The 24463-nt window shown below is 46.5% G+C and overlaps 1 protein-coding gene across 5 annotated transcripts; it reads right to left on the bottom strand.

Annotated features, from left to right (window-relative positions):
* Positions 1-1997: 1997 nt before the first annotated feature.
* Positions 1998-24242, bottom strand: QRICH1 (glutamine rich 1). 5 transcript variants are annotated; one of them, XM_080625477.1, is made up of 12 exons: positions 24138-24242; positions 23103-23163; positions 19257-19586; positions 11146-11586; positions 10567-10890; positions 7188-7365; positions 6438-6592; positions 5557-5671; positions 4161-4269; positions 3697-3848; positions 2986-3076; positions 1998-2224 (listed from the first exon to the last, which is right to left on the bottom strand). In XM_080625477.1, the coding sequence occupies exons 3-12, from the start codon at positions 19563-19565 to the stop codon at positions 2032-2034; spliced, it is 2067 nt and encodes a 688-aa protein (XP_080481603.1). In that variant the 5' UTR covers positions 19566-19586; positions 23103-23163; positions 24138-24242; the 3' UTR covers positions 1998-2031. The 5 variants fall into 5 exon arrangements, with proteins under 5 accessions (XP_080481603.1, XP_080481600.1, XP_080481599.1 ...); XM_080625474.1 differs by having other exon boundaries at positions 10567-11586; positions 23103-23467; XM_080625473.1 differs by having other exon boundaries at positions 10567-11586.
* Positions 24243-24463: the final 221 nt, after the last annotated feature.

Below are 24463 nucleotides of genomic sequence, written 5' to 3'. Positions count from 1 at the left end.
GACAGCTGAAGCAGCATTAGCAATCTCAACAGCCACCCTGCCAGGGGAAACTGCTGGCTCTCAGTGGCTGAACTGAGCCGAGTCGAGTTGCCAGGACTACACACCAGCCAAGCACCACCTTCCCAACTCATCCACTGGGATCTGGGCACCAACCCCAGACTGTTTTCCCCCTGGCATAACAAGGAGCAGACACTGAGCTAAGAGCCTACTTCAGAGCGCAGGTATTCATGAACAACAGAGCACTGCCACTTCACCTCTCTGCACCTACTTGAGCACAGAGCCCTACTCAGGGAGCAAACTGACAACCAGCTCAAGCACAGCTGCTTCCTCATGAGCAACAATGTCAATATGAAGCATCAGAGACTTAAGTCTCTCAGCCTGCACATCTCAACACTGCTCAAGAGCACAAAGACACAACACTGTGGCTACTCTCAACATTTACACTGACAGAGGGCAGACCTTCCTTCTCAATGCAGGTGCTGGCCAACATAAGCTTCAGAAAAACTGCTTGCCTGTACGCAAGTTTAAGTCATTTTACTGTAATATATATTTAAATATGCATCTATATATTTTGGAACAGGGAAAGGACATGAGATGGAGAAGCAGGGAAGACAAGTTCAAGAAGCAGAGTCATCTCTCCACATCTGAGAAGCTGGTGGCACAAACAACAAGCCTGGAGTGATCTCCCATTTCAAGCACGGTTGGCTACCCGCTGGCTTCAAAAGAGCAGATATTTGTTAATGGTATAAAATACAGCAACCATTTAAGATGCAGCAAGGCAAGGCTAAAGGGCTGGAGGTTATGATCATGAACAATGCCAGAAGCTACATAGCTGTGTTAAAAACTGTGACAAGGCTGTTAAATGGCAGGAGTAGGCCATGTGCTGCTCCTGGAAGGCCTTTTCCCTCCAACATCCCTCCATCATGCTGTGGATGTGATGCATCTGTGAAGGTGAGGAGAAGGGAATTTGCCTAAGGGTGAAGCCTCACAGGCTGGCCACAGAACATTAGGACAGTCTGAGCTGGTCTCACAGACCCCATGTTCCTAGCCTGACACTGAGCTTCCATCAGCAAGCAGACATTCAGGTCCTTCAGCAGAAGTTTAATCACCTTCTACCTTCCTAATTTAGGTGAAAAGTCCAGCGGAGTCGAGCTGGAAAGCACAAACAGGGATGAAAACAACCAGTTTGCATACTGACCTTTGTATAATGACCCCCCCACCCTCACAGCTCACTCTTCCCCAAATAAAGACACATTGTTCAATGGCATGTTGAAAAGACGTGCTCGTCATTCTTAATAAACAACTAGAGTAAGAATACATAAGAGAAACAGGGTGGTATCTTTATATGATACACAAGTGTATGTTACAAGAATTCCATCAGGCACAGGAGCCTCAAGGTTTAAGGCCTCAATGTTAGGCCAAAAAAAAAAAAAAACCCCAAACAAAGGTGTGGTAAAGTTTGTACTTTTAACATCAAAAAATGTCACTTAAAGGTCTGAATAGAAATCGTTGTTTTGCTTTTGTTTTTGTATAAATCACAACTGCAGTTCACTCTCTCCTCTTCCTTCCAAGATAACAGCAAATTAACGTCCAAGCACAAGAAAAGAAGATGCCTGCCTCTCCTCCACTGGCTGAGCAGGTCCATCCAGCATTCTGTGCCCTCTAGGCTGCACGTGCTCCAAGGAGACAGAGGCCCCAGCCAGCCAGGCCAATCCTGTAGGTTCATGTTTTCTACATCATAAAACCCCCACAACAACCCAGAGTCAACCAGCAGCTTTCCACAGCTCCCAGGGATATGCAGCCTCCAATGGTTCCAACAGTTTGGTGTGTTGGGTAAGGATACACAATGGGTAGGTTTTTTTTTTCCTTTAGATTCTTTTTAAAGAGAAGAAGCCTAAAAGGGCTTCATAACTACACCAATAAAAAACCAAAAACTTAGGCATCTCCTTTAGTGTAAAAGTCTGTACAATTTCTCTTTGCTTGTCCCTCCCCCATGACCCTCCCCACCCCTTCTGAGCCAAGAAGGATGCCTTAGTGCATGGTGCTGGCATTAGCCACGGCAATAGCTTCCTGAATCTCTCGTATCACCAGGATCCGGGTGAGCATCTGCTCCATCTGCTCTCTGCTGATGGGCTGGATGGAATACCAGATCGGGCTGTTGGGGGCCACCACTGGCTCCGGTGTCAAGTAAAACGTGTCATTCCGGCCTTTCACACTCTGGGGGCTGTGTGAGGAAGATCAGAAATAACCAGGCTAACAGGATGTCCTGGGAGGGAGAGACCACCACAGTCCTCACCCCAGCTCCACAAACCCTCACAGTGAACTTCTGGCTGATGAAACATTACATCTAGGAGTTACACCTACAGACAACAGTGGTCCCAAAGCTTTTAGGCCAAGTCAAGGTTAAAAAGCCATAGTAATGACTACAAGAAAGCAATTTGTATTTCACACTGGTTAAGTATAACACACACAGCTTTGCAGGTCTTTCAGAGTAAAGCAAGGATGAGGTATTTGCACAGCCAAGCTAGCTGCAGACCCATCTGTGCAGAGGAACATTTACATTCATTATCACTCATAATTTAGAAGAGAGTCCTTTGAGGCTCCCTCCAATAAGTTGTCCTCATTTTTGCTCAGAAGCCAATTTAAATAGGACTCTAATCTCATCTCAAGTAGTGGATGCCTGCAAGTCCCAGGCAGAACAGTGATCTCATGGCAATACAGCAAACCTCTGGAGTATGAGATTAAGAGCAGCCAGTTCACAAATGAGGATTTGTCTCCTTTAAATACCACAGAAGTTCAGCTTAGGTGCAGTCAGAGTAAATCCCACCCTCTCACACCAACACCCCTCCCCATTTTAGGTAAATTTATGCAAATATAGAAACTGTGCCAGCTATAAAACACAGCCCTGAAAACTAGGCCAGCCACAAGATGCAGCTTAACAGTCACAGAAGGCAAGCAGTGATAGATATGAATAAGAGCTCTCACCATTTGAAGAGGTAGAAGTCATACAGCTTTATGGGACACCTCAGGGGGTTCTCCGGATTCTCAGTCTGTTCTGCATACATGTCATCTGTAACTACAAACCAGCCCCCCCAGAAGTGTGTCAGACACTGTATAAGTACAGCACACTAAGCAGTGCCAGGCAGCACCCTGTCACCATAAAAGAGACTGTGCCAGGGCAGAAGCACCTGGTTCTAAATGCTCAAAGCATTATATGTAGAGTTCGCCTTATGCCAATGTTACCGAAGATCACAACCCAGTCGCATCCTTCGTTCCATTTCTCCTCTGCACAGCCCAAAATGAGAGACATCTCACTGCTGAGGCTGCAATGCCCCAGCTAAACCCCAAGCCGGTGCTTTGAAGAGGACAGATTGTACGGATTTTATCTGGGTTCACATGAGTAAGGGAAGCCCTCCCAAAGAAGTTTCTCCCTCTGTTCATAAGCACTTACACCCAATAGACCCTTTGTCCATAAAAAATAAAAGTACCAAAGTTATCCTCAGCTCTTGAGTCCTGTTTACACCCCAGGTTAAGGTTGTCCCCAGGCTCATTATGAGAAGGTACTGCACTCTCTCACACAGAACACATGCTGCTGGGCTGAGAGTAGTTGGCAGAGCCTTGGGTTCTCATGGTTCATCCACCTCCTTCAAAAGCCCAGTAAGTAAAGAGTCCACCCAAAACACTTGCAGACACTACCTTTCTGTCCTGTCTGGTGTATGCCAGGAGCCTTCAGATAGCGGATACTTGTGCTTTTATCCTTGGGATTAGCAGGGTTCTTCTTGGTCTGCCTCAACACCTTGGAGAAGGCTAGCTTCATGTGCTGGTCTACTGTTTTCAACAGGAAGTATCTGAGTAGCAAGAAAAGAACACAGGACATTCAGGGCAAGTAAAGGACACAGGACAACACCAAAGCAGTCATCTTTGCTCACCTGAAGCTTAAACCAATACAGACTTAAAGACTGTTCCAGCAGCAAAGCAACAAACACAAGTTCAATTTCCCCATAGCAGCTCCTTTCCTTGTTGCTCTGCATCTTCTTTGCCTAATGAGGCTGCAGGACTCTGTGTGCACTCTGCCCTAACCCAGTGCAGTAGTTTCATACCAACCCTGCCAAGGTGTCTGAAGTTTATTCCCCAAAATCCCCAAAGACCCGAGTACTTACTTTGTATTAAAAAACATCAGTGTAGTGAGCAAGGTGGAAGGGGAGTGAGCTCCCAACTGCTTACACTCCCACAGCATCTCTTCTGTTACATGACTGGAGAGGACATAACCTGCAATAACCAGAAGTCAGCATCGTGCCAGGAAACAGTCACAGCAGCGGTTTGTAGTCTGTAACTACTGGAGAACATTTAAATCTGAAGGGAAGGAGGAGGAGGAGATCCTCACTGGTGTAAAGGGTCACTACTGTGCAAATAACTTTAAACAGCCAGAATGGTTAGGAACCACTTAAATACATACATCAACTGCTAGTTGTGGAGGGTATGCTTCTGCAGCACACCCATGCATACCAGCCCAGGGAGGAATAAACATGCACTTAAAACAGATTTTAATTAATGGCTCGACTCCAATGCAGATGCTCCTAATCCAATAGTATGTGAGAGCAGGCAGGCCAGTGTAACAAATCAGCTCTTGGCCCTGCACACAGCTTTAGTCAGCACACAGTGCCAAGTGATGTATTTTGGACACATGAGTAATCCTTTGATTCTCAGATTTTTTTATTCTTTGTGTAAAAAAGAAGTACTATACTCCAAATACACAGATAAACAGGGAAACAGACAGCACGATGAACTGTGGCACCTGGGAATGACAAAACACAGATCAAAGAGCCAGAGTAAAAACAAAAGTATTCCCAAACTCTCGGTGCTACTGAGCCATAGAGTCTGTAACATCAGCTCCCATGCTCAACACAAGCAGTACCTTATTCACTGATGTCACACCAGATCAAAGGGAACGAAAGGAGGAGCAGCTGGGCTTCCTGCTCTGAAAACGCAGTTCTTAATCTAGTTCTCATACATAATAACTGTCAAAATCTTTCTTCTGGAAGTGCTCCCCTCGCCCCTGCTGCCATCATTTTCTCAGCCCAGAGCTGAGCTGCATTTCACTGCAGCATTCAAGGCTCTAATCACACACTGTTTTTAACTCTGACACTTAGTTGGCCCTGCAGACCATATCCATCTGGCTACATGGCAACATAACAGTGTTGTATTATCTCCCCAAGTTACAATACATATCAGAGACAAGATGTATAAGTACTTCAGAGGAGGAAGCTTGATTCAGATCAAGGATCAGCTGCCTTCCAAGTAAGCTACACTCATGACACTACAAAGTCCCAACAACCTGCCTTGTGAGGGGTGAGAAGTGATAGATAAATAGCCCTTGACAGGCCCACAGCCTGACTCATGCAGTAACCCAGCAGTCACTGCAGACACAGGATTTTTCTCTCTGACAAGCAGAGCTGTCCCAGGGACATGAAGCACTTCAAAAGAGTTTCTGCTGCAGTCCAGTTTAAACATCCCAAACTCCAGAAAGGCTTAAAAGTCTTGAACAGAAGTTCTTACCAAGAGGGGACACACGGGGCTGGACATCCTTCAGAACTTCATGCAGCCATTCAGTGAACCGAATGTAGTAGAGATCTGAAAAGATGTCATCTACTCGGCCATTTTCAAAGAGATACTGAAACAGAGTCACAACACAGTCCAGCACAATCAGAGCAAATAATTTCTACACCAGACCTTAGCCTAAAAGCCCAGTACTGGTTAGTCAAGCATTTTACAGCATAGCACTGAAAACATTCTACTTAGAGGGAGGACCTTTGCACCAAGGCCAGTGCAGGGCAGGTAATCTCAGTTACTGTCATGAGAATGCCAGGAGAGAAAGGAAAAACTGTCTTCGAAAGTCAAACTGGTGAGACTTCACCTTTCACTTCAGGTTATTTCACTGCAGGTTATTCCACATGACTGTCCTTTGGACGCTAATGTTGCAGGTTAAGGAGGGAGACACTCAATTCTCCTATCAGAGTTTAGCTCCATCCTGCAGCTCTTCAGAAAGCACACTAATATTACCAGCTTAGACTTCCCACACCACCCAAAGCTAAGTTCTTGCCTGTTAAAGCTTCAACTAAATCAAGTTTTGACATTGATAACTGCCTCAAGCATCATCCAGCCCTCCTCCCCTGCCAAAATACCTAAAATTTATCATTCTCACCATGATCCTGAACTCAGTTATTAACGATTCTTCACAAATTTAACTCATGAGGGGAGAGCATTTCTATGCACTGACCACATTTCATCTGGCTGGGGTTTTGTTTGTTTTTAAGCAGAGACTTTGTCTTACAAAACTGTTGTAAAGCCAGGGCCTCCATTTCTGTAACAGAGAACGCTCCCTCTACATGCTGACAAGATGCATGGCTCTGCTGCACAGAGACCTGTCCTCCCCCTACCTTCTGAATGCACAGGAAGATGTAGTAGAGCACATCTGGATCATAGGGTTCACCATCACCATTTCGAGCTTCTCGTGTCATTAAGCATAGCCCATAATTGAGCTCAGCCACAGCTGAGGAGATGAGATCCTCCTGGAACCTCAGGAGCTGGCGCCCTGGAAAACCAAAACAAAGCCATATAGGTTAAGCCATAAAGCCATATTATTTCTCCAACCTTTCAGGAATGGTTTCCCTGATCTCTGCTTTGCCATTTTATGTAGCAGGCCCAGTACTACCTCATTCTCCCAGTATGATAAACAAAACTAAAGCAAATCAGGATTGTACGCTGTCTGATCTACTAAAAGATAAACCAGGCAAGAATCCAACAGGAAGACTATGTCCTGCCAACTGCATGACTATTGCCTTCTTTCATCATGTCCACAATGAAATGCTGCCCTGCAGCAACAGGGAAACAGCAGCTCTGTGACTGCTCTACCAGCCTGGCTGCCACTCACAGCCATTTTGTTCCTCCACGTACCACAGTCACAGCATCCTGTGCTACTGCTCCCAGCCTGGGTGCTGGAGCTGGCTCTGCACAGAGCTAACATCTCCCTTGAAGCATGCCCTGTGGCAGTGGAGCGGTACTGCAGAGTAAATCAAAGTCTGCATTTAAAACCAAAGGTGTGCTCTAGGGCAGTAAACGGCCAATGTTTTAGTCACTCCTAATCCCAACTTGAAAGGGAAGACAGGCCATGTTGTCATGACACATACTTCCAATAGGTGCTAGCCTATTTTGGGCTTCCTTTTCCAGCTCTGCGTTCTTGGTCTGTGCCCAGCTTTTCCACACTTCAAGACCTTCTTCTGGCTTCAGAGAGTTTGGAAGTAGAAGTTCAGGTGAAGTCTGTGGCTGGGGTTGTGGTTCAACTTCAGCAACCTGAACAGTTTGAGCCTGTGAAAGAAAACAGTTCAGTGTGAGACACACTTTGATATGCGGAAGTTCCACAAACCCCAAGTAACACTACAATACCTCTAGCCCTAGGATATCAGCCTTTTGCAACACTCCTCTAATCCAAGGAGCACAACTTTTGCTGTCTAACCTGAACTGCTGCTCACAAAAGAGTATTTATCTCTCCAAGAACTCTTTTAGTTTGAAGGGATTTAGCAAGTCCACACCGCTTGCAGCTTTATGCATTCAGAGTCCTGCAGAACATCACAGGAGACCCAACAGCCACAATACCACTAAGTAGGAAGCCAGTACATTCAAGGGCTCTTTCTAGAGCTGAAGTCCTCTCAACAACAGACTTGTGGTCTCCCCTCAAACACTGAATCAGATCACTATTGATTTTGAAGCCCAATTTGCTCCAATGCATTTTTTCTGGCTTCAGCTAACTTGTCACTGACCCACCACTGAAGTCCACCATCTCACTCAACCAAGAGGAACCCCAGGCCCCTCACAGACACAGCACCTACAGAGATCACCAGCCCCCTGGCAAGGAAGAACAGTGAGATGCCATCAGCTCTACCACCCACTGCTGCTCTAAGTCTGGATTGCCCCGAGCAAGGTTCTGGGTACAATGGCACATTGTACACTGGCAGTAGCATCCCTCCCACCCCTGCCCATCAAGGGCAGGCTCTCTTCATTACCCAGTACATAACAGACACTTTGTTCTTATCAAGAACTTCTAAGGTTATTTTATACCTCTTAGAAATTAATTGATAAACTAGAACAGTATCAAAACAGCCCTTCAGCTGCACTGCAAATGCTCTCCAGCTCCCCAGTACTGCTAAAAAGAGCTCACTACTATTCTGTGAAGAGCTACTTTATGACTTATTATAGAGCCTCCAGCCCCTTTGGAAGTTTACTTCACAGCAGGACCTTAAGTCACCAGGAATTACTACCTCAAACTGAAAATGACTTTACAGCCATAAAGCCACACAGATGATGATGGCACCTATCCAGAAGGAGCAGTGAGCCCTCCAGCTGCACTCACCCTGTATTCTTTATTGCAACTTCTCCAGCCCATGCCACAGTAAGACTCACAGATATCTCAGTTACAAACGTTAACCTGAAGCTTTACAGCCCTTAGTCAAATTCTCAGTGGCACCCTAAGAATGTTAGAGATGGCAGTCCTCACATCAGAACAGTTTTGATTTGTCCTTCTTAAGAGCCACCCCAAAAAGCTTTGTTATAATGAAGTAACTTTTCCTTTGATACTCTGCCAAGTGTCAATCATCAGTGAGAGTTGCTCTGACAGTATCAGAGACCATAATGAATATGGCCTAAAGACTGTAGTAATGCCTGTACCTTATTTTGTGTAACAAAACCCAGCCACAGAGACAAAGCTCAAGCTCAGACTGGAACATTCTGACTCCCTCTGGTCAGTTTTTCTTTCCCATTAGCTCTTAACAGCTCTCTGCTTCTCAGCCCCTGCAGCACCAGCAGCAGAAGGACGCTGTGACTGGAAGAGCCCAGCTTTTATCAAGGCAGATGCTGACAAAGTTGAACTCATCAAGCAAGCCTCTGCCTTGGAGAGGACAGGAGTCCAAGGGTGATGACACCCTGGCTCTGCACGAGCTAGGACAGAGACTCCATGTCCCCCAGAGCTCTGCCCCACTGATCTCCAGAGGGCAGGAAGCCTCCCAGAGCCAACCACCTGCACCAGCCCAACCTATGGGGTGACCTTCTGCCCTGATCCACAGACACCCTGTGCAGAATGAGGGAGTCACACAGCCTGCGCTTAATTCACTGAGCTGGCAGTTACTTCTTAACAGACTTATGTTTCTCACAGTTTGAGCAAAATAACTGCAACTTAATACACAATACAGTGTTAGAAGATGATTTCCAATTAGCCATTAAAGAAATTATGGGGCTAATACCTCAGGAAGTATCCCAAGAATGTAGCTTATACTCTTAAAAGACCCTAAAATAAGCCTAAAAATCCTGCTTAGCAGAAAGGCAAAAAGCTTTACTTAGTTTGTTCAAGCAGCTAAAGGTGATGAAGTGGCCTCTGAAGTACCAATACAGGGAAAAGATGAGTTAGAGAAGATTATCTGAACATGACAAAACAAGAAAACCTCAACCAAACAAGCCCCCATGTATTACAAGAACCATAAGCTGCAGCTTAAAGTACAGCTTCATAGAAGAGGGCATCCAGGACCTGAAAGTTATCTAGGGATGTAGGGAAACATTTTCAGTGCAGATCTTGGTGGGCTATAGCCCACAATCAACTTGGAAACAACCAGACACAACTACAGAAGGTAATCCTCCTTGTTTCAGTGCTTACTGGTGAAGCAGAGGGTATATACACTTTATAAAGCCAACAGTGTTATTTATAAACCAGAAGGAATTTATAACAACATTTATGCTAGCAAACTTGGGTATTTTTGCCCTCGTTCCGTTCAGCAAAAACAGGCTGACAGGTCAATCACTTTTCCCTTTCTGGTAATAAAAGATAAATGACATCCATTTGTACATATAAAAGTCCACTAATAGCCCCAGTTATTCAAGTTTTAAAAGCCAATTCAAAATAATCTATAGCTTAAAGTTAGCAACAAAGCCTTTAAAAGAACAGCAACAAATCTGGCTGCCACATTTGCCAAGCACCATGGGGAGATGCTTGCTTGCCACTGCTCCTTACTGCTCTCTTGCACACCAGGCATTTGCTAGAAGCAGGACATGGTGTTACAGATACACCTGATCCACGAGGTTGGCTCACAACTAGAGAGATTTCGATGCTTCACCCTGGCACAGGATCTGCTGTGAACCCAGGTGCTGCGTAAGACAAAGTAACTGATAACAAGGTGAGTAACGTATTTGCACACCTTGCTGCACTGCAACCATCTCTGCCTGGCCACTGCAACCCCCAGGACAGCTCAGGACCTCGGAATACCTGCTATGAAGCAGCCAGCATTGAGCGTGTATCTATTACTTTACACCACAAAGAGCAAGGCTGTACTTTGAGGAAGTTTTGAATCCTATAATTATGTACCAACACATCACAGTCTGACACCTATGAGGAGTCAAATGCCCTACAACAGGATACTGGGACAGATGCATTCTCTGCTTCCCTGTCAGCTGTCTGCTGCCACCCTCCCTCTCTCCAACATTTGCAAGTTGTTAATCACAGAGTGAGAAGCAGTTTTAACTTACTGAGCAAGTGACTTGTAGCTGTTGCTGCTGCTGCCCTTGCTCCTGGGGTGTGGGCTGCTGCTGTTGCTGCTGCGGGTCCCATATGTGCACTGTCTGCGCTGTGTTCTGGTACGTCCCTGCCACAGCCTGCACTGCCACTGGAATGTGGATGTTGCCATTCATAAACTGCGCTGGAAAGAGCGAATTAGCAAGAGTCTGCACCACCTCCTCGTGAGAGTTCTTCACTACTGAAGTACTTCCCACCATCTTGTCCTTGTCATCTTCCAGCTTCACAGTAGCGAGTGTTGTTGGCGAGCCGCTGACATGGACGGCATTGTAGGCCTCCTGAGGGATGGCAATGTGGGTTATGTTTTGCTGCTGAAGGTCACCACGTGGCTGAGCAGAGTAAACAGGGATGGTCCACGTCTCTCCAGTGGGGCTAGTAATGGTCCCAGTGGCACTGTACAGGTGGGCACTGTCCACTGTTAACAAGTCTGGCCTTAAAGAGACATAGCTTTGCTGCTGGCCCTGAGGGATGGCCAGCACTGTGGCAACTGGCTGCCCTGAAATAGCATATGATACAGTGATAGGCATATCCACCTTACGCTTCTTCACGGGCTGAAGGACACTGGCAGTGCTGATCCTCCGCTCTCCCTCTCGTGGAGAGCCCTGCTGGGAAGGTGGAGGTGATAGTGCCCCAACTGTTTGGATCTGTATCTGCTGGCCACCAGTAATGGCTTGTCCTGCCACCAGCTGGGCCTGGATCTGCTGGTGTTGTATGTGTTCCTCCTGTATCTCTGCCGCCTGGATCTGCTGGGCAGTCTGCACATGCTGCACTTGGATTTGAGCTGCCTGCAGCTGAGATGGGCTGGGGCTCTGAAGAGACTGATTCTGTATTGTCTGGGATGCCTGCTGCTGCGCCTGGCCTTGGATCTGCACTTGGACCTGTATTGGCTGCTCTGAAGCCTGATGGACAGTGAGCTGTGGAGAGAGCTGCTGGGCGGAGACCTGCTGTGGTGACTGCTGGACCTGGACCTGAACCTGCAACATCAATTCAGCCATTAGACATCAGTAATCCAACAGCAGGGGCACCAACAGAGATGATCTACCACTGGAGGTCTATGCTCCAGGTCTTTTTATGCTCAGTTTTATGATTCCATATAATAATACATCAGTAAAGACTTCAGGAAGTGCCTGGTTGCTAACAGAGACATGGTAGATGATGCGTTAGCTCAGCACTGCACATGATCACCCTTAGCACAGATAGAGGAGCGCGTGAGCTGCATCTCCATTCTCACAGTTCTGTGGGCTCAAGCCAACAGATTGCATCCTTGCGAGCCAAAAGAGTCTTCAGCAGTATTTGCATTGCTAAAAAGTTATTTCAGCACAGGCTCTGCAATAGCAAGACGTTAAGGTCATGCAGATTACAAGTTTATCTTGCTACAAAATGCAGGAGCTTGCCTCACCTTCACTGTGCTCTAAAGATGGTTTGACTGCCTTCAGCTCCAGTTGGAGCACTTGCCAGTGACAGGCAGTAAGAAATATGGGTAAGTTGAAACCAGCACTTGGCCCTTTCCAGATAAAGGACAGAAATACCATTTTGGAAGCACTCTCCAACAGTAATGCCACCCAGGCAGGTGTCAACACAGGAAGTTGCAAGCTCAACCTGAGTCTGTGTCATACACTGAGGAGCAACACTGCAGCATTTGGGTTTTAAACGTCACAAGTATTTCCTTGGCAGTGATAATTAAAAGCAATTTGATTTTCATTATTTACTTATTCCATTTATTGTACAAATTACTCAGTTGTATTTTCTAGCTCATGCATTTACACAATGCTGAATAACACAGATAAATTATTTTCAGACTTGGAGCCAAACACAGTTCTTTTTATTCTAGGGGAAAACTAAAAAATAAATCACACCCTCTTGCATCAATGCTCATTTGCCCATGGTCTGTCACACCATCTAGCAGGAGCCCAGGAGCAGACTGAAAGCTAGGAGTCAGAGTGAGCCCACAAGTTCACATCCCAGGCCTTGAACCCAGCCCAAGTGGCATCTCCACTGCCAGGGCACCAAGTCAGTTCTGCTCTCCTCATCCAGACACTTCACCACTCTGTTTCTCTCATTTACAGAGCCCCTTTGTTGCATTGCCCTTCTCCTAGAAGCAGTATCCCAGGTTCCCATGATCCTCTACTTCTCCAGGCTTCCTTAACGCTCTGTCTTAAGGGACGAAATTAATTACTCAATCTCTCCTTTCAAACCCAACAGGGAGATGTAGTGCTTTATTAGTGGCACCTATGAGAGCCATATGAAGTCTGAAGCCAAAACAGATCTATCTAGTTCCAAAACTATGCCTTCCTACTCATGTTCTCTCACCCTTTTCTACCTCACTTTCTGGAGTGAGGAAAGCTAACACAGCATTTGCACAAACACCACAGCAGCCAACCTGACAATGCCAGGAACAATCACCACACAGGTCTGCACTGCACAGACACGTGAAATTTCACCTCCCAATATCACCTTAAGAAACATTAAGGATTCATTTGCAGCCCATTAAGAGGAAAAAAAGTAGTGTAGCAAAATGCACCACTTCCAGACCAGTTTTTATAAGCCACCTCCTGTTAAGAACTAATTTTATTTCCAGGAAGAACAGGGAATTTTACAGGTTCCTGCTGGAAGCTATATGCAGCATACTGCAATCCAGATGACGTGGATTTGCTATAGTAATTCCCTGCAAGGTAACAAGAAACATATGTGCTTGAGTCAGCATGACAGCTTTCAAAGCTGCATCAGTGAGTGATTTGATCAGGCAGTTAACTGAAAAAGATGAACTCACCTATGGGATGCTGCTTCAGTTCTATTTGATACTCTTATCATACTGCCCCCCAGCATGAGCACTGCCTTGGGCAAACAGGCCCAAGCACAGGCCCCGGTGAAGAGTCCGGGGGAAGGCAGTTCCAATTACACCTCAAAGGCAAGTATTCTCCAAAATACCCAACTTAAATTAATACTAAATACTATATTAGTGATTTTTAAAGTTCTTGTTCAAAGAATGACCTGCAAGACAAAGGCCTAACACTGGCCAAACTAAATTCATTATTGCACTGATGTATTTTCAGTTTCACCCAAAAAACGTTTGTTTTATCTGCCAGGATTCAAAATCATGTCACAGAAAGGGCACACGTCATTTAGCCTGTACTTCTGCAGTGTGTTTTCAGAATCTCCACAGGTTAACTGAGAACTCCTTAAAAGTGCTTATTGTGAACAGCCAATGAATGAGTCCAGACTCAAAAAAGGGAAAGAAGTCAGACTCCAGCATGCCTGGAAGCTCTCTTTGCTGCACACTTCAGGTGTCATGCTTCTGACTAGAAACTGCTCCTATTTAAAAGACCACTAGAGCTCTACCTACCATGCACTACCCATCCCTTGTGAATTACATATCCATTTTTAACAACCACATCTTGCAGTAGATCCCTCCCTATTTTCAAGTAGGTTGTACCCCTGAGTGCTACAATCATTTCTGATTCACAGAGTTCAACCCAGAGCTTCTTCCACTGACCTCATTGTTTAACTTGCTATCTGAGGAAAAAAGGACAAAGAATCACACTAAACAACAGACTCTGGACAAAGAAAAATGCTTCAAATTTACAGGCAAAGACCAGCAGGGAGAACTTTAAATCTTCATCTTACGCTGAAGATTAAAGTGAGAACACATTATGCTGGAAATTCCTGCGTTATAATGGTGAAAGAAAGGAACCTGCCAAGTTACTGGTACTGAAAAACTGCTTATTGCCAGAAGTTTGGATCTAACAGCACGAGAAGAACCACTTCCCAGCAAGGCAACTTCACACAGAGAAATGCGTTTTACCATAAAACAGCTACAAGCTGGACCAAGTACTAGCTGACTGGAGAATCAAAAGTGTTGAAAGCCAGACCTGCACAGTAACAGGAGGGCAGAACTTTCAGGATTCCTTTAACAGAAATCTTCTGTCACATTAAGCTCAAAACCATACTGTGGCTAGAACTGAGCACATGAAAAAAGAAAGGTACTCTGTGAGCATGAGAACAGCTAAAGCCTGTCTTCCAAAAGCTTTGTTTCCTCATGGTTGACAGAGTGACTCTGACAAACTCTTAAGTAGGATACAGAGCATGTCTGCCCTGTGAGAATTCTCTGCCCAAGAAGGAATGAGGCTGCAGAACTGCACTTCTGAAATAAGGTGAAAAAATTCCCAAGCAAAGAAAATCTCAGGTGTGGACTGACTGGATTACCTACCATTTCCCAAACCCTAACTCCAAAGGACCACACACACATGCCCCCCCAACTCTTACAGGCATGGATTGTCTGAGATCTACTTTGCTCCAGAGCACCTGACAGGCTCTTAAATGTCTCCGCTCACAAACACATCTTGGGTTCTGAAGCTACACATACACTAGAAGTAGCAGGATAGACCAAGAGCAGACCTTCAGAGCAGGACTGACCTGCTAAGGTGTCCCCACTACACATTCCAGACAGCTATTTCAAACTTAGGTCTACTCTTTCCCACTAGCCAAGCCAGGCAAATACCCAGACATAAGACTGCATCTTATGGCTTAGTGTCATCTAAAGGGAATCCCAAACAGGCTCCAAACCTAGAAGATGTAAGGGGAGGGCAGGTAGCAAATCCAATGCCCCCCCAAAAGCAACCTCAAACTTCCACACCTGAGCAAGCTGACAGCAACCAAACACTTGGACAAAAAAGGGAGAGCTGGAAAAGAGCTATCTCCTCATTATTTTTAGGCCAATTTAAGGAAAGAAGGCTTAACATAACACTGACCTCAACAACAGTCCTAAGCTAAACCGACTCCAGCATTAAAAACTAGCACTGTAATAAAGAGTTCCTCCTACTGTTACGCCAGACAGCACATGTACAAGTACAAACCAGATCTGAGTATAGAAGAGGTGAAAAGACTGGTCACTGAAGTAGCAGGAAATGTTGGAACTTGTTATTCAACTACTTTACAGGAAGTCCTTTGCTATCTAAGTAAACAAGGCCTATGAGGAGTGTACAAGTCAGCTTTTCAGAACAACTGCCAGACAGATTCTCACTCCAGGTTTTTCCTCTGCTCATTCATCAACATTAAAGAGAAAATTCCACAGGCCAAATTAGGCCTTGCGTGTGTTTGAACAGTTACAATATTAAGATTATGTTGTCAAGCTTTACACTGGGGTAGGATTTAGGTTTAAGGCAGTTAAACCACGTGAGGCAGGGAAAACAAACCAGCTTGCTTCTCAAAGAGGAACCTGCTTCCACAGACAAGAAGGTGCTACCTTGAAAACACCACTCTTGACTACAACCACTCTTCGAAGTGGCATGCTCAGCCCTAGCAAATGCTGATTAATACTACGTGCTACTCTAATAGCATATCAGGATGCTTTGCAAAGGTAAGCAAATAGGAGCTGTATCTCCAGGCTGAACTTCAAAGCCAGCACTGAGGCAGAGGAAGCGCACCCATCAGAAGCAAAGGGAGTATGTATTCTGTGCAGAGCCAGAGATAAGATTTTCTCCTGAGCTACTTAAGTGCATCTTTCCCTCCTTTATGTCATTAACAATGGTCTGCAGTCACCGAATAGGCTGAGGGAGGACTGAAGCATCTGAACAGTAAACACACAAGGAATTAAGCAATTAAAGGTCTAAGCCTTAACTGCAAGGCATTTTACACCAGTATTTAACCATCCCCTATACAGTTCTGTGATCTTGTTCACCTATGGTACCTTCTCCTCAAGTCCTGTTTGAGGAGCTTTTGCCACCTACCACCAGACTCTTGCCTTAATAAATAGCTGAAACTGAGGATCTTCCCACAGGCACTGTATGTGTCCTGAGCAAAGATACTTTGTCCTCTGATATTTTTTCAGTTTCCTCTGTTATTCTTTCAATTGTTTTCTTGCAGAAGAGGAAGAGGCACAAGAGGTTCACTGACCTCTGCAGGAAAACTGTATTCAGTAAGCAAGTCAGTGCTAACACCTCACTGGCACCATCAATTCGATGGCCTCAATGCATAAGCCCAACCAACAACATTCTCACCAAAGGCAGAGCTGACAAAACTCTAACTTGAGTGGAACAAAATACAGCCCTTGCCAGGCACCCCCTGATGCAGCACAGGGAATGACAGTTTGACATACTGAGCTCCTTAAAACAGCACCACTGCGATACTGGGCACAGAAGGAACTCCAAGACACTTACACTGCAGCACGGTGCCTATAACCCAAGAGTTGCATCCACTCAGCCTTTAAAATAAGCATTTGGCAACAGCCTGCTGAACCTTTTAAGCAGGAAAACCCTAAGGTAGCAACTTCTTCCAACAGGAAATGTATTTTGCCAGGATAAATAAAAGCAGTCAACAGTCATACAGTGTCTTTGGTTGTTCACAGCAAGTAACATCTAGGATGAAGCTTGAGCACTGTCTATCTTTACGATGGTACAGTTGTCATCAGCACTTCACCTGTTGAGATCACCTGCCTGGTCATATTATTAGTCACCTTCAGCCCCACTGTCACACTGCCAGATATAAACAGCCATTCAAAGGGTCTTCCACTCATTTGCAATTGGATTAGCAAGAAATAAAGAGATTATCGAGTCAAGTACAGGGAGTGACATAAGTCTGGCTTCAGTGGGTGACCAAAGTTGCTCACAATAAAACACATGTAGCATTTCAGCTGGATCTGGTGCCCAGCTCTAGTGGGACACTGTCACCTCCAGGGTCACCACAAGACACAGCCCTGTTCAGACACAAAGCTCTGCTACCGCTGCCACAGCAACACTTCTGAAACAGGTAAGCACTAACTCATGACTTTAACATAAATCACATCTCAGCAAGAGATCTTGAAAGACAGAAAAACATCCTTGCAAAGGGGTAAAGACATTTCTCTCCACCTTATCCTTACCAAAATCCTTCATTTCTGAGCTAGCTTCTCAAAACCATGTGAATTCAGCTGTAGCAGTATCTACTACCAGTTGTGCCACCTCTGTTCTAGGGGGCTGCAACATCTTCAAGTGAGCAGCAGGAAAGGCAACACAAACACTAACTCCAAGCTGTGCTGACAAACGAGAACATGGGTAATTTAAAGGAGAGTCACATCAAAAACAAGGTGGGGAAAACAGACACTGTTCTTTAGAAATGCTGCTGAAATCTTGACTTCCACCAGGTATGTTTCACATGCAGGGTAATGCCACTCGGTTTCAAACCAAGAACAGGTCCCTGGCAGCAACTCTACAGTTATTTTCAAGAAGGTCAGGAGATTGCTTTTCTCTGGAGTGTATGACACCTGACCTCCCTCCCTATCTGTTACGAGAAGACTTGCAAGGGTCAAGCCTGAAGTTTGAGTAGTTTTGAAAGGAGGCAGCAGCAGGAGAGGGAACAACAGATATCTTCTGACTTATACAACTGGTCTGGGGACCCTCCACATCTTCAAGGCTGAGGCACCCAGAAGCCAACCCTTTTAGTTCTTCTACTACAAAATGAAGCCTCTTCCCTAAAACATGCTATCTGGCAGAAGCAGACCCACCCCTATCAGTTTGAATAGAGCCACACAGAGATCCAAGCCCTGTCTGTGAGACTGTAGAGGCTTTTATCCTTCAAAATCCTTGCAACACAAGTTACTGTGGGGCAATAGGTTATAGAAGTCCCTGTTAAGCATTCATTCACTCAATAGAGAGAGTAATTGGAGAAGAGCTGCCCAGTGAAAGACATAAGTTTGTCTTTGCTGTAGGATAAAAGCATACAAGCCAGCTGCTAATGCAGGTCTGCTGCACTGCAGCAAGTTCACACTACCTTATCTCTACTCATTTGTGCTTCCAAACCCTCATTTGTTGCAAAAGAGGAGAGCTCACAACTTTACATTCACGCTACAGAAAGCAGAAAGATTTCTATCTGAAGTGCATCAGAATTAAAGTTGTCAGATTTCAGCTGTTTGGAGACATAAGAAACCCTTAATAAAAGACCTGCCACCTATGAACTCTTTGAGTTACAAACTGTTTGAGGACCAAGGTTATACGTTCAGGGTTGGGTTTTTTCCCCTCTCTAGTGCTGTATTTGCTCATTTAATACTTAATAAAAGTTACTGCAATACATAATAAAACAAATAATGGAAAAGCCTACTTCCATTGTGCAAAGGGATCATGATCTTGACAGACATGCATCTTTGAAGAGTTCCTTTCCTGAAAGGCGTCTTTCCCTGGTTCATACCATCACTTCGCTCCTCTGCATCTCCCCTCATTTACAAGTCAATTCAGGAACTACAACTTTTAGGATCTTCAAGCAAAGCCTGATTTCATTAAAGAAAGGACTGAGAGCCCACAGCCACCCTGAACAACCAGACAGAGCAAGACCAGCAGAGAGGGGTGGTATTTATAGCAGCTTCACACAGAGCACAGGGCACTGGAAGGCTGTGTACATGCCAGAACTGTCAACCATGTCTCCACCAAGTTACACCACCACATTGCTATGTGTGCTGCTCTTCCTGCAGCAGGCCTCAATGGAGGCATAGGCAAGAGAGATATTTACTACCAAATTCCTTAAATGAAAGGGAAATAGTGCTGTTTTAGATAAAGTTAATGAGCCTTGCTTTGCAAGTGTTTGCCTGTGGTTTCAGGTTAGACAGCAGTTGGCCCTGAACACTACCCCAGGGCTTAGCAAGTCATACATACATTTAGATATGATTTAAGATGCTTACCTGGACTTGCTGGGGTTGCTGAACCTGTATCTGCTGCTCTGGCTGAGTTTGCTGCTGAACACTGGTTGTCACAGGACAAGCAAGTTCAAGCAAAGACCCAGCCACCTCTGTGCTGTCCGTGTAAATGCAGTTGCCACCCTGCTGATACACCATGGTGGTGGTGGCTGTCTGCTGGAACTCCTGCAGAGCTTCCGGGCCCTTGGAAGCAAGGGAGTCCAGGAACTCCTTCATCCTGTGCTGAGGGATTGTTCGTGCCTTCACACGGATGTATTCTTCAAAAGAAATGGTGTTCTCCAGAGAATTATTCATATTGCAAGGTCCTCAGGGTTCCTTAAGGAAAGAGAAAGTGAAAGTCTGAACTGCGGCTCTCCTTTGATACAAGGATACTCCTGACTCCAGTAACCGTATGAAAACTGGCAAACATGCAGAGCCAGATGCCTGAGACAGATGCTTTAGTTTTATGAGGCATCTTGTGCTACTACACATTGCTCAGATTAACCCTGAGCAGCTCAGGGATGTCTGAACCATAACCAGGTGTACCTGTGGTACTAGTCAAAGAGCTCACTGCCATGTAACATCTTCTAGTGCTGTACTTCCCCCAGACCAGGTGAGTCCCACAACAAATGAACTCAAGTCTCACATCTTGTCTGTTTGCAGCATGCAGTATTAGCGAGAGAAGCTCAGAAATCAATAGCTGTGGACCTGCTCTGCAACCACAGAGGTGGGAAAACCGAGCAGTACGTTCCATCAGGCCATGCAGTTCTATTCCAGGCAGCTAATGGGAAGCACAACGGAAGAGCAACAGATGCAGTATTCAGCCCACTGCTATTAGGACTAGGGCAGCTTATTGATTTGAACATAGCAAGCAAAAAGAGAGTGCTGGAATCAAGAGATTCCTCAAATGGGGAACTACACATATTGAGGAAACAGAGCTCTGGAAGTGACAAAGGCCAACAGCAGCAGCAGGTTTTGATGTCTTTAATATAGTGAGAAGTTAACATGAAACATGCTGTGTTTGACAACAAAAGAGAGAAAGGAAAAGAAATCAGGTGATCAGTAAGTAAAAGCAAGGAAAAAAAACCACCACAACAAAGCTGACTCCACCTGAGCACATTAGAAAGCTCTGGGGTATGCTCTGACAGCACTGACTTATCTTGTTTAAAGCCACAAATGGAGTTAGCAGTGAGTAAAACACTGGCTGTTTCTAAGGCACTAATTAGTCTTGATAAAAGATGAAGAGATTTGAGCTGTAATATTACCAGATACTGAGATAGTTGTGAAAAGATGTGAAACAACACAAGGTTAGGACTAGAACAGGTGATTCAGTACTACTAGATCAAGCTATAAAAAGGAGGAAAAGGGACAAACATCATATATGTACATTATGTCTGTAAGTTCTAAAGAGAATAGGGACAAAAGCAGAACCTTTTGTATCATTTTACCATGATTTAACCAAGTGAAACCAAGATAGATATACATGGTTGAACATAAGACTGCAACAGCCTGCTTGTAAACATTAGTTCCAGGCTCCCAGTGGCACCCAAGTGTATTCCACAAGTCCAGTCCCAATTCCCACCAGGATCAGAGGGAGCCAAAGCAAATCCTGACCACTCTTCACCCTTATGTGACAGCAGTCTCAGCACACACCAGTTTTGTTTACATGGAAAGGTTCATGGCTACTGCACTGGACCAAGCTCAGAGAAGAAAGAATGAATATCAAAGGTAAGGGGGACACACATGAGGCAACTCATGCTCTATTTGTAGTCTGTGGAGTTATTAAACAACAATTGTTGCTGTATGAGATTACTACAGAAAATACTCTAAAAACATGCATCAACATTTATCGCAGAAAGCATCAGTTCACAGTGTCCACCTTGTAAATCCAACAGTTCTTCAACAATCAGCATAGAGCAGACAGCTAGACAGAAAAAGTTTCTCCTGCCTTGCAGAGAGTCTCATATAGCACATTTTCAATCCAGTTCCATATGATAGAGCCAGTAAGACTATTCACTTAGTTGTGACAGAGCCAGCGAGACTACTGACTTAAGTTGCTCTTCCAGGAGCCACCCAAGAGTACCCTACACCTCCACAGGACACATTATTGACCTTTCCCCCAAGTGACTGCATGTCCAGGGAGAAACCAGTAAAGAACAGCCTTGTCAATGCATCCACAGTGACTCAGGACCTACACTAGCCATACTCAAATGCACCTGCATCTAAGATGCTCTGTTACGTATTCTGAAGCTGTAGGAGATTTTAAGCTACTAACTTGTCCCCATTTTCTACTTGGAGCTTGCAAACATTTGACTTCAATACTACAGTGAGGCTTTCAGAAGAGCAGAATCGTTTTGCATGCCCACCCTGAGGTGCACCAGTAGACACAGCTTTCAGCAGGAAGACTCTCCTGAGGAATAAGCCTCAAGACCACCACACTGGGAACCCAGGTGTGAACACTACAGAGTCTGAGATGATCTGCTCTTCAACAGCAAGCTGCTGCTGAACAGGATACCCTCCCCTCTCAGCACAGATCCTGCCTTCTCCCTTGACTCCTGCATTGGTGCTTATTATCTTGTAGCAACTCAGGGAATAACTCTTCACTTTCTGTTCATCTTCTTTGGGGGGGGGGAGGTCAGCAGGGCCACTGCTTTCAGCAGCAACTACCCATTAACCTCCACTTTTACTTTGGAAGTAAAAACTTTCAAAGGCACATCATGCTTCTGTGCAGCAGAGACCAGAAGCCACCAGAAACCCAGATGCACAAGCAGCAGGCCCAAACGTAAAGAAAAGGTCCACCACCAAAGCATCACCTACCTCTTCCACCCATCAGGAAGTGGAACAAACCCCGCACTAGTTTCTTAGCTACAAATCCCTTACCCTGCTCAGCTGCTCCATCTTAATTATTTCTTTCTAGCATCAAAGTCAAGAGCCTACTAGGCTAGTCTTCTCTGACCAGCAAATATTCCTCTGTTCAAGCTGTCAGAAGGTATCTCTCTTCTACCACAGAAAGTCCTTTACACTTGAAGTTAATACACTGAGAGCCACCAGTGACTAAAATCAGTGAGATGCTCATGTGAGCCACAACAGCACTCACAGACTCATGCAGGGGTCAGAACCCCACTGCCTCACATGGCATCTGTTCCTGCTCTGCAACAGCAGCAGGATCTTCCTTTGGTTTTGTCTACAGCTCTGGCAATCAGAAAGGAGCAAAATATGCTGCAGGTAACATCACAGGCTGGAGTGTGCTTCTCCCCGAGTTGATCCTGTCAGTTTGAAGGCTGTTTGCGGTTACTTAATTAAAAGCACTGAGCCATCCAGACCTGCATTTCACAAAGCCCCATAAGCAGTAGAGGTACCAGGTCCAGATGAAGATTCAGGAGAGTAATACCATACTCCCATAAGTTTTATTCATTAAAACCCAATCCACCTGTATTTATGACAGAAAACCTCTTTTAAAGCTCGGGTGTGCACTCAGCAAGGCTTTGTAGGGCAACACACACAGCTTGCTGCTGCAGCCACCACTTTTACTGTTAGTTATTAAAACACACTGATTTAGGCATTCCATTTATCCTGTAGACACGCATTAGAAACAGCAAACACCCATCACTAGACCTCTGCAGCATGTTTTTAATACTGAAGTCTAAAATCAAAGAGCATCGAGGCAATAAGCTTTCTCTGATAAAGGGAGGGAATTCCTCCCCATTCAAGACCATGGCATATTTTTCCCAGGGAAAAAGTTCAAGAAACTCTTTGAAGATCATGAGCACATACGGTTAGTTCATAAAACTTAAGACTGAGGTTACTGAAAACACACACACAACTTGCAGCATGTGGACAATCTGGACTCACCAGTCACCATGTTGCATGTATTTCTGCTGCTCTTGTCCTGAGCTCTTAGACTTGTAACGTTCTGGAGAAGACAGAACAAAGAAGCTCTTTCCATCCCTAGTTCCTCTTTTATTTATTAAAGCCATTTTATTTTTAATATGTAATCCATTAAGAGAAAAAACAAAAGAAAAGAACCCCCAGGACAGACAGATACGATCATCCACGCAGCCAGCGGCTCCTACTGAAGAATTGCGAGGTGCCAAATTCGTAACCATTGTGTTCCTCGGCCTGACCGGCGTGCCCGGGGACAAGCACAGCGGTGACAGGGCGCAGAGCGCTCGCACCCTGCTGTGCCCGGCGCAGCGCAGCCGGTGACACCGGAGTTACTGCAACACAGAACTTAGAACAAGGCAGCAGCAGCAGTGACCGGATCCAGAGGTCCCCCCCTGCTCGTGTGCCCGGTGCTGCCCCGAGCAGCCTCCCAGCCCGTCCCGCCACCCACCCCAGCCAAGGCGAAGCTCCATATTTAGCCCCTGAGATCATCGGCCGCGGCTCAGCCTCTGCCCCAGCGCTGCCCGGGCCGCTCCCGCCGCCTTTGTTCCCCGGCGGAGCGGCCGGCACCGGGCCTACGGGGGGAGGCGAAGGCTCCGCCACCACCCCCCCCCCTTCACACACACACTCCGCGACGCCATGTTGGGGGCTTCACGGGGGACGGCGGCCGCCGAGGGCCGCGCCGACGCCGCGCCTTCCGGTGGCCGCGCGGGGAAAGGGCCGCCCCGCGGAAGACCGGGTTGGGGGGGGAACGTAGGGGGGGGACGCGACGGGTGCACGGCGAAAGCAGATGGGAAACGAGCGGGGGAGCGCCGCGCGCGTGCACGGCCGAGCTGCGCGCGTCCCCGCGGGCGGGGCCTCCACCACCCCCCCCACCGGGCCCGCGCCGCCCCCGGAACCACCGCCGCCGCCTCCCCAACGGGAGGCCCCGCCCGGCCCCGCGCCGCGCAACGCACCCCCCGGCCCGGCAGCTCCGCCGTGCACCGCGACCCGGCCCCGCCTCACCTCGGCCCCGCTGCCGCCGTCGCGCCGCGCCACCACAGCCGCCACCTCGGCCCCGAGTCTTTTCCCCTCACAGCTCCCTGGGCGCCATCTTACATTCAACCCCCCGCAGCCAATCAGCGCGTGGCTCCAGCCTCGCGAGAGCACACTCACCAACTCCCGCGACGGCTCTGCGAGCCGGCCCGCCCCTCACCTTAAAGGGGCCGCGCCTCGGTTCGGGGAGGGGCAGGGTGCGGTGGCCCTGACGAGTGAGGGGGTAGCTCCCGGTGATCGGTGGGGGGGCTTGGGACGCCACCCGCCGCGGGGTCCCATGGAGCCGCCGGGGAGGG

The sequence above is a fragment of the Psittacula echo genome, assembly GCF_963264785.1.
Source record: "Psittacula echo genome assembly, chromosome: 9".
Classification (NCBI taxonomy): domain Eukaryota; kingdom Metazoa; phylum Chordata; class Aves; order Psittaciformes; family Psittacidae; genus Psittacula; species Psittacula echo.
This window is presented reverse-complemented; position numbering and strand designations above follow the sequence as displayed.

What these genes read in the sequence shown, in the direction of transcription:
- QRICH1 (XM_080625474.1), bottom strand. Translation starts at nt 19,565, where the DNA reads ATGAATAATTCTCTGGAGAACACCATTTCTTTTGAAGAATACATCCGT. An exon ending in TAGGCTAGCACCTATTGGAA is followed by an intron (nt 6,593 to 7,187) that starts GTATGTGTCATG and finishes TTGGTTTTCCAG; the next exon opens with GGCGCCAGCTCCTGAGGTTC. An exon ending in GACTTCTACCTCTTCAAATG is followed by an intron (nt 2,225 to 2,985) that starts GTGAGAGCTCTT and finishes TTCCTCACACAG; the next exon opens with CCCCCAGAGTGTGAAAGGCC.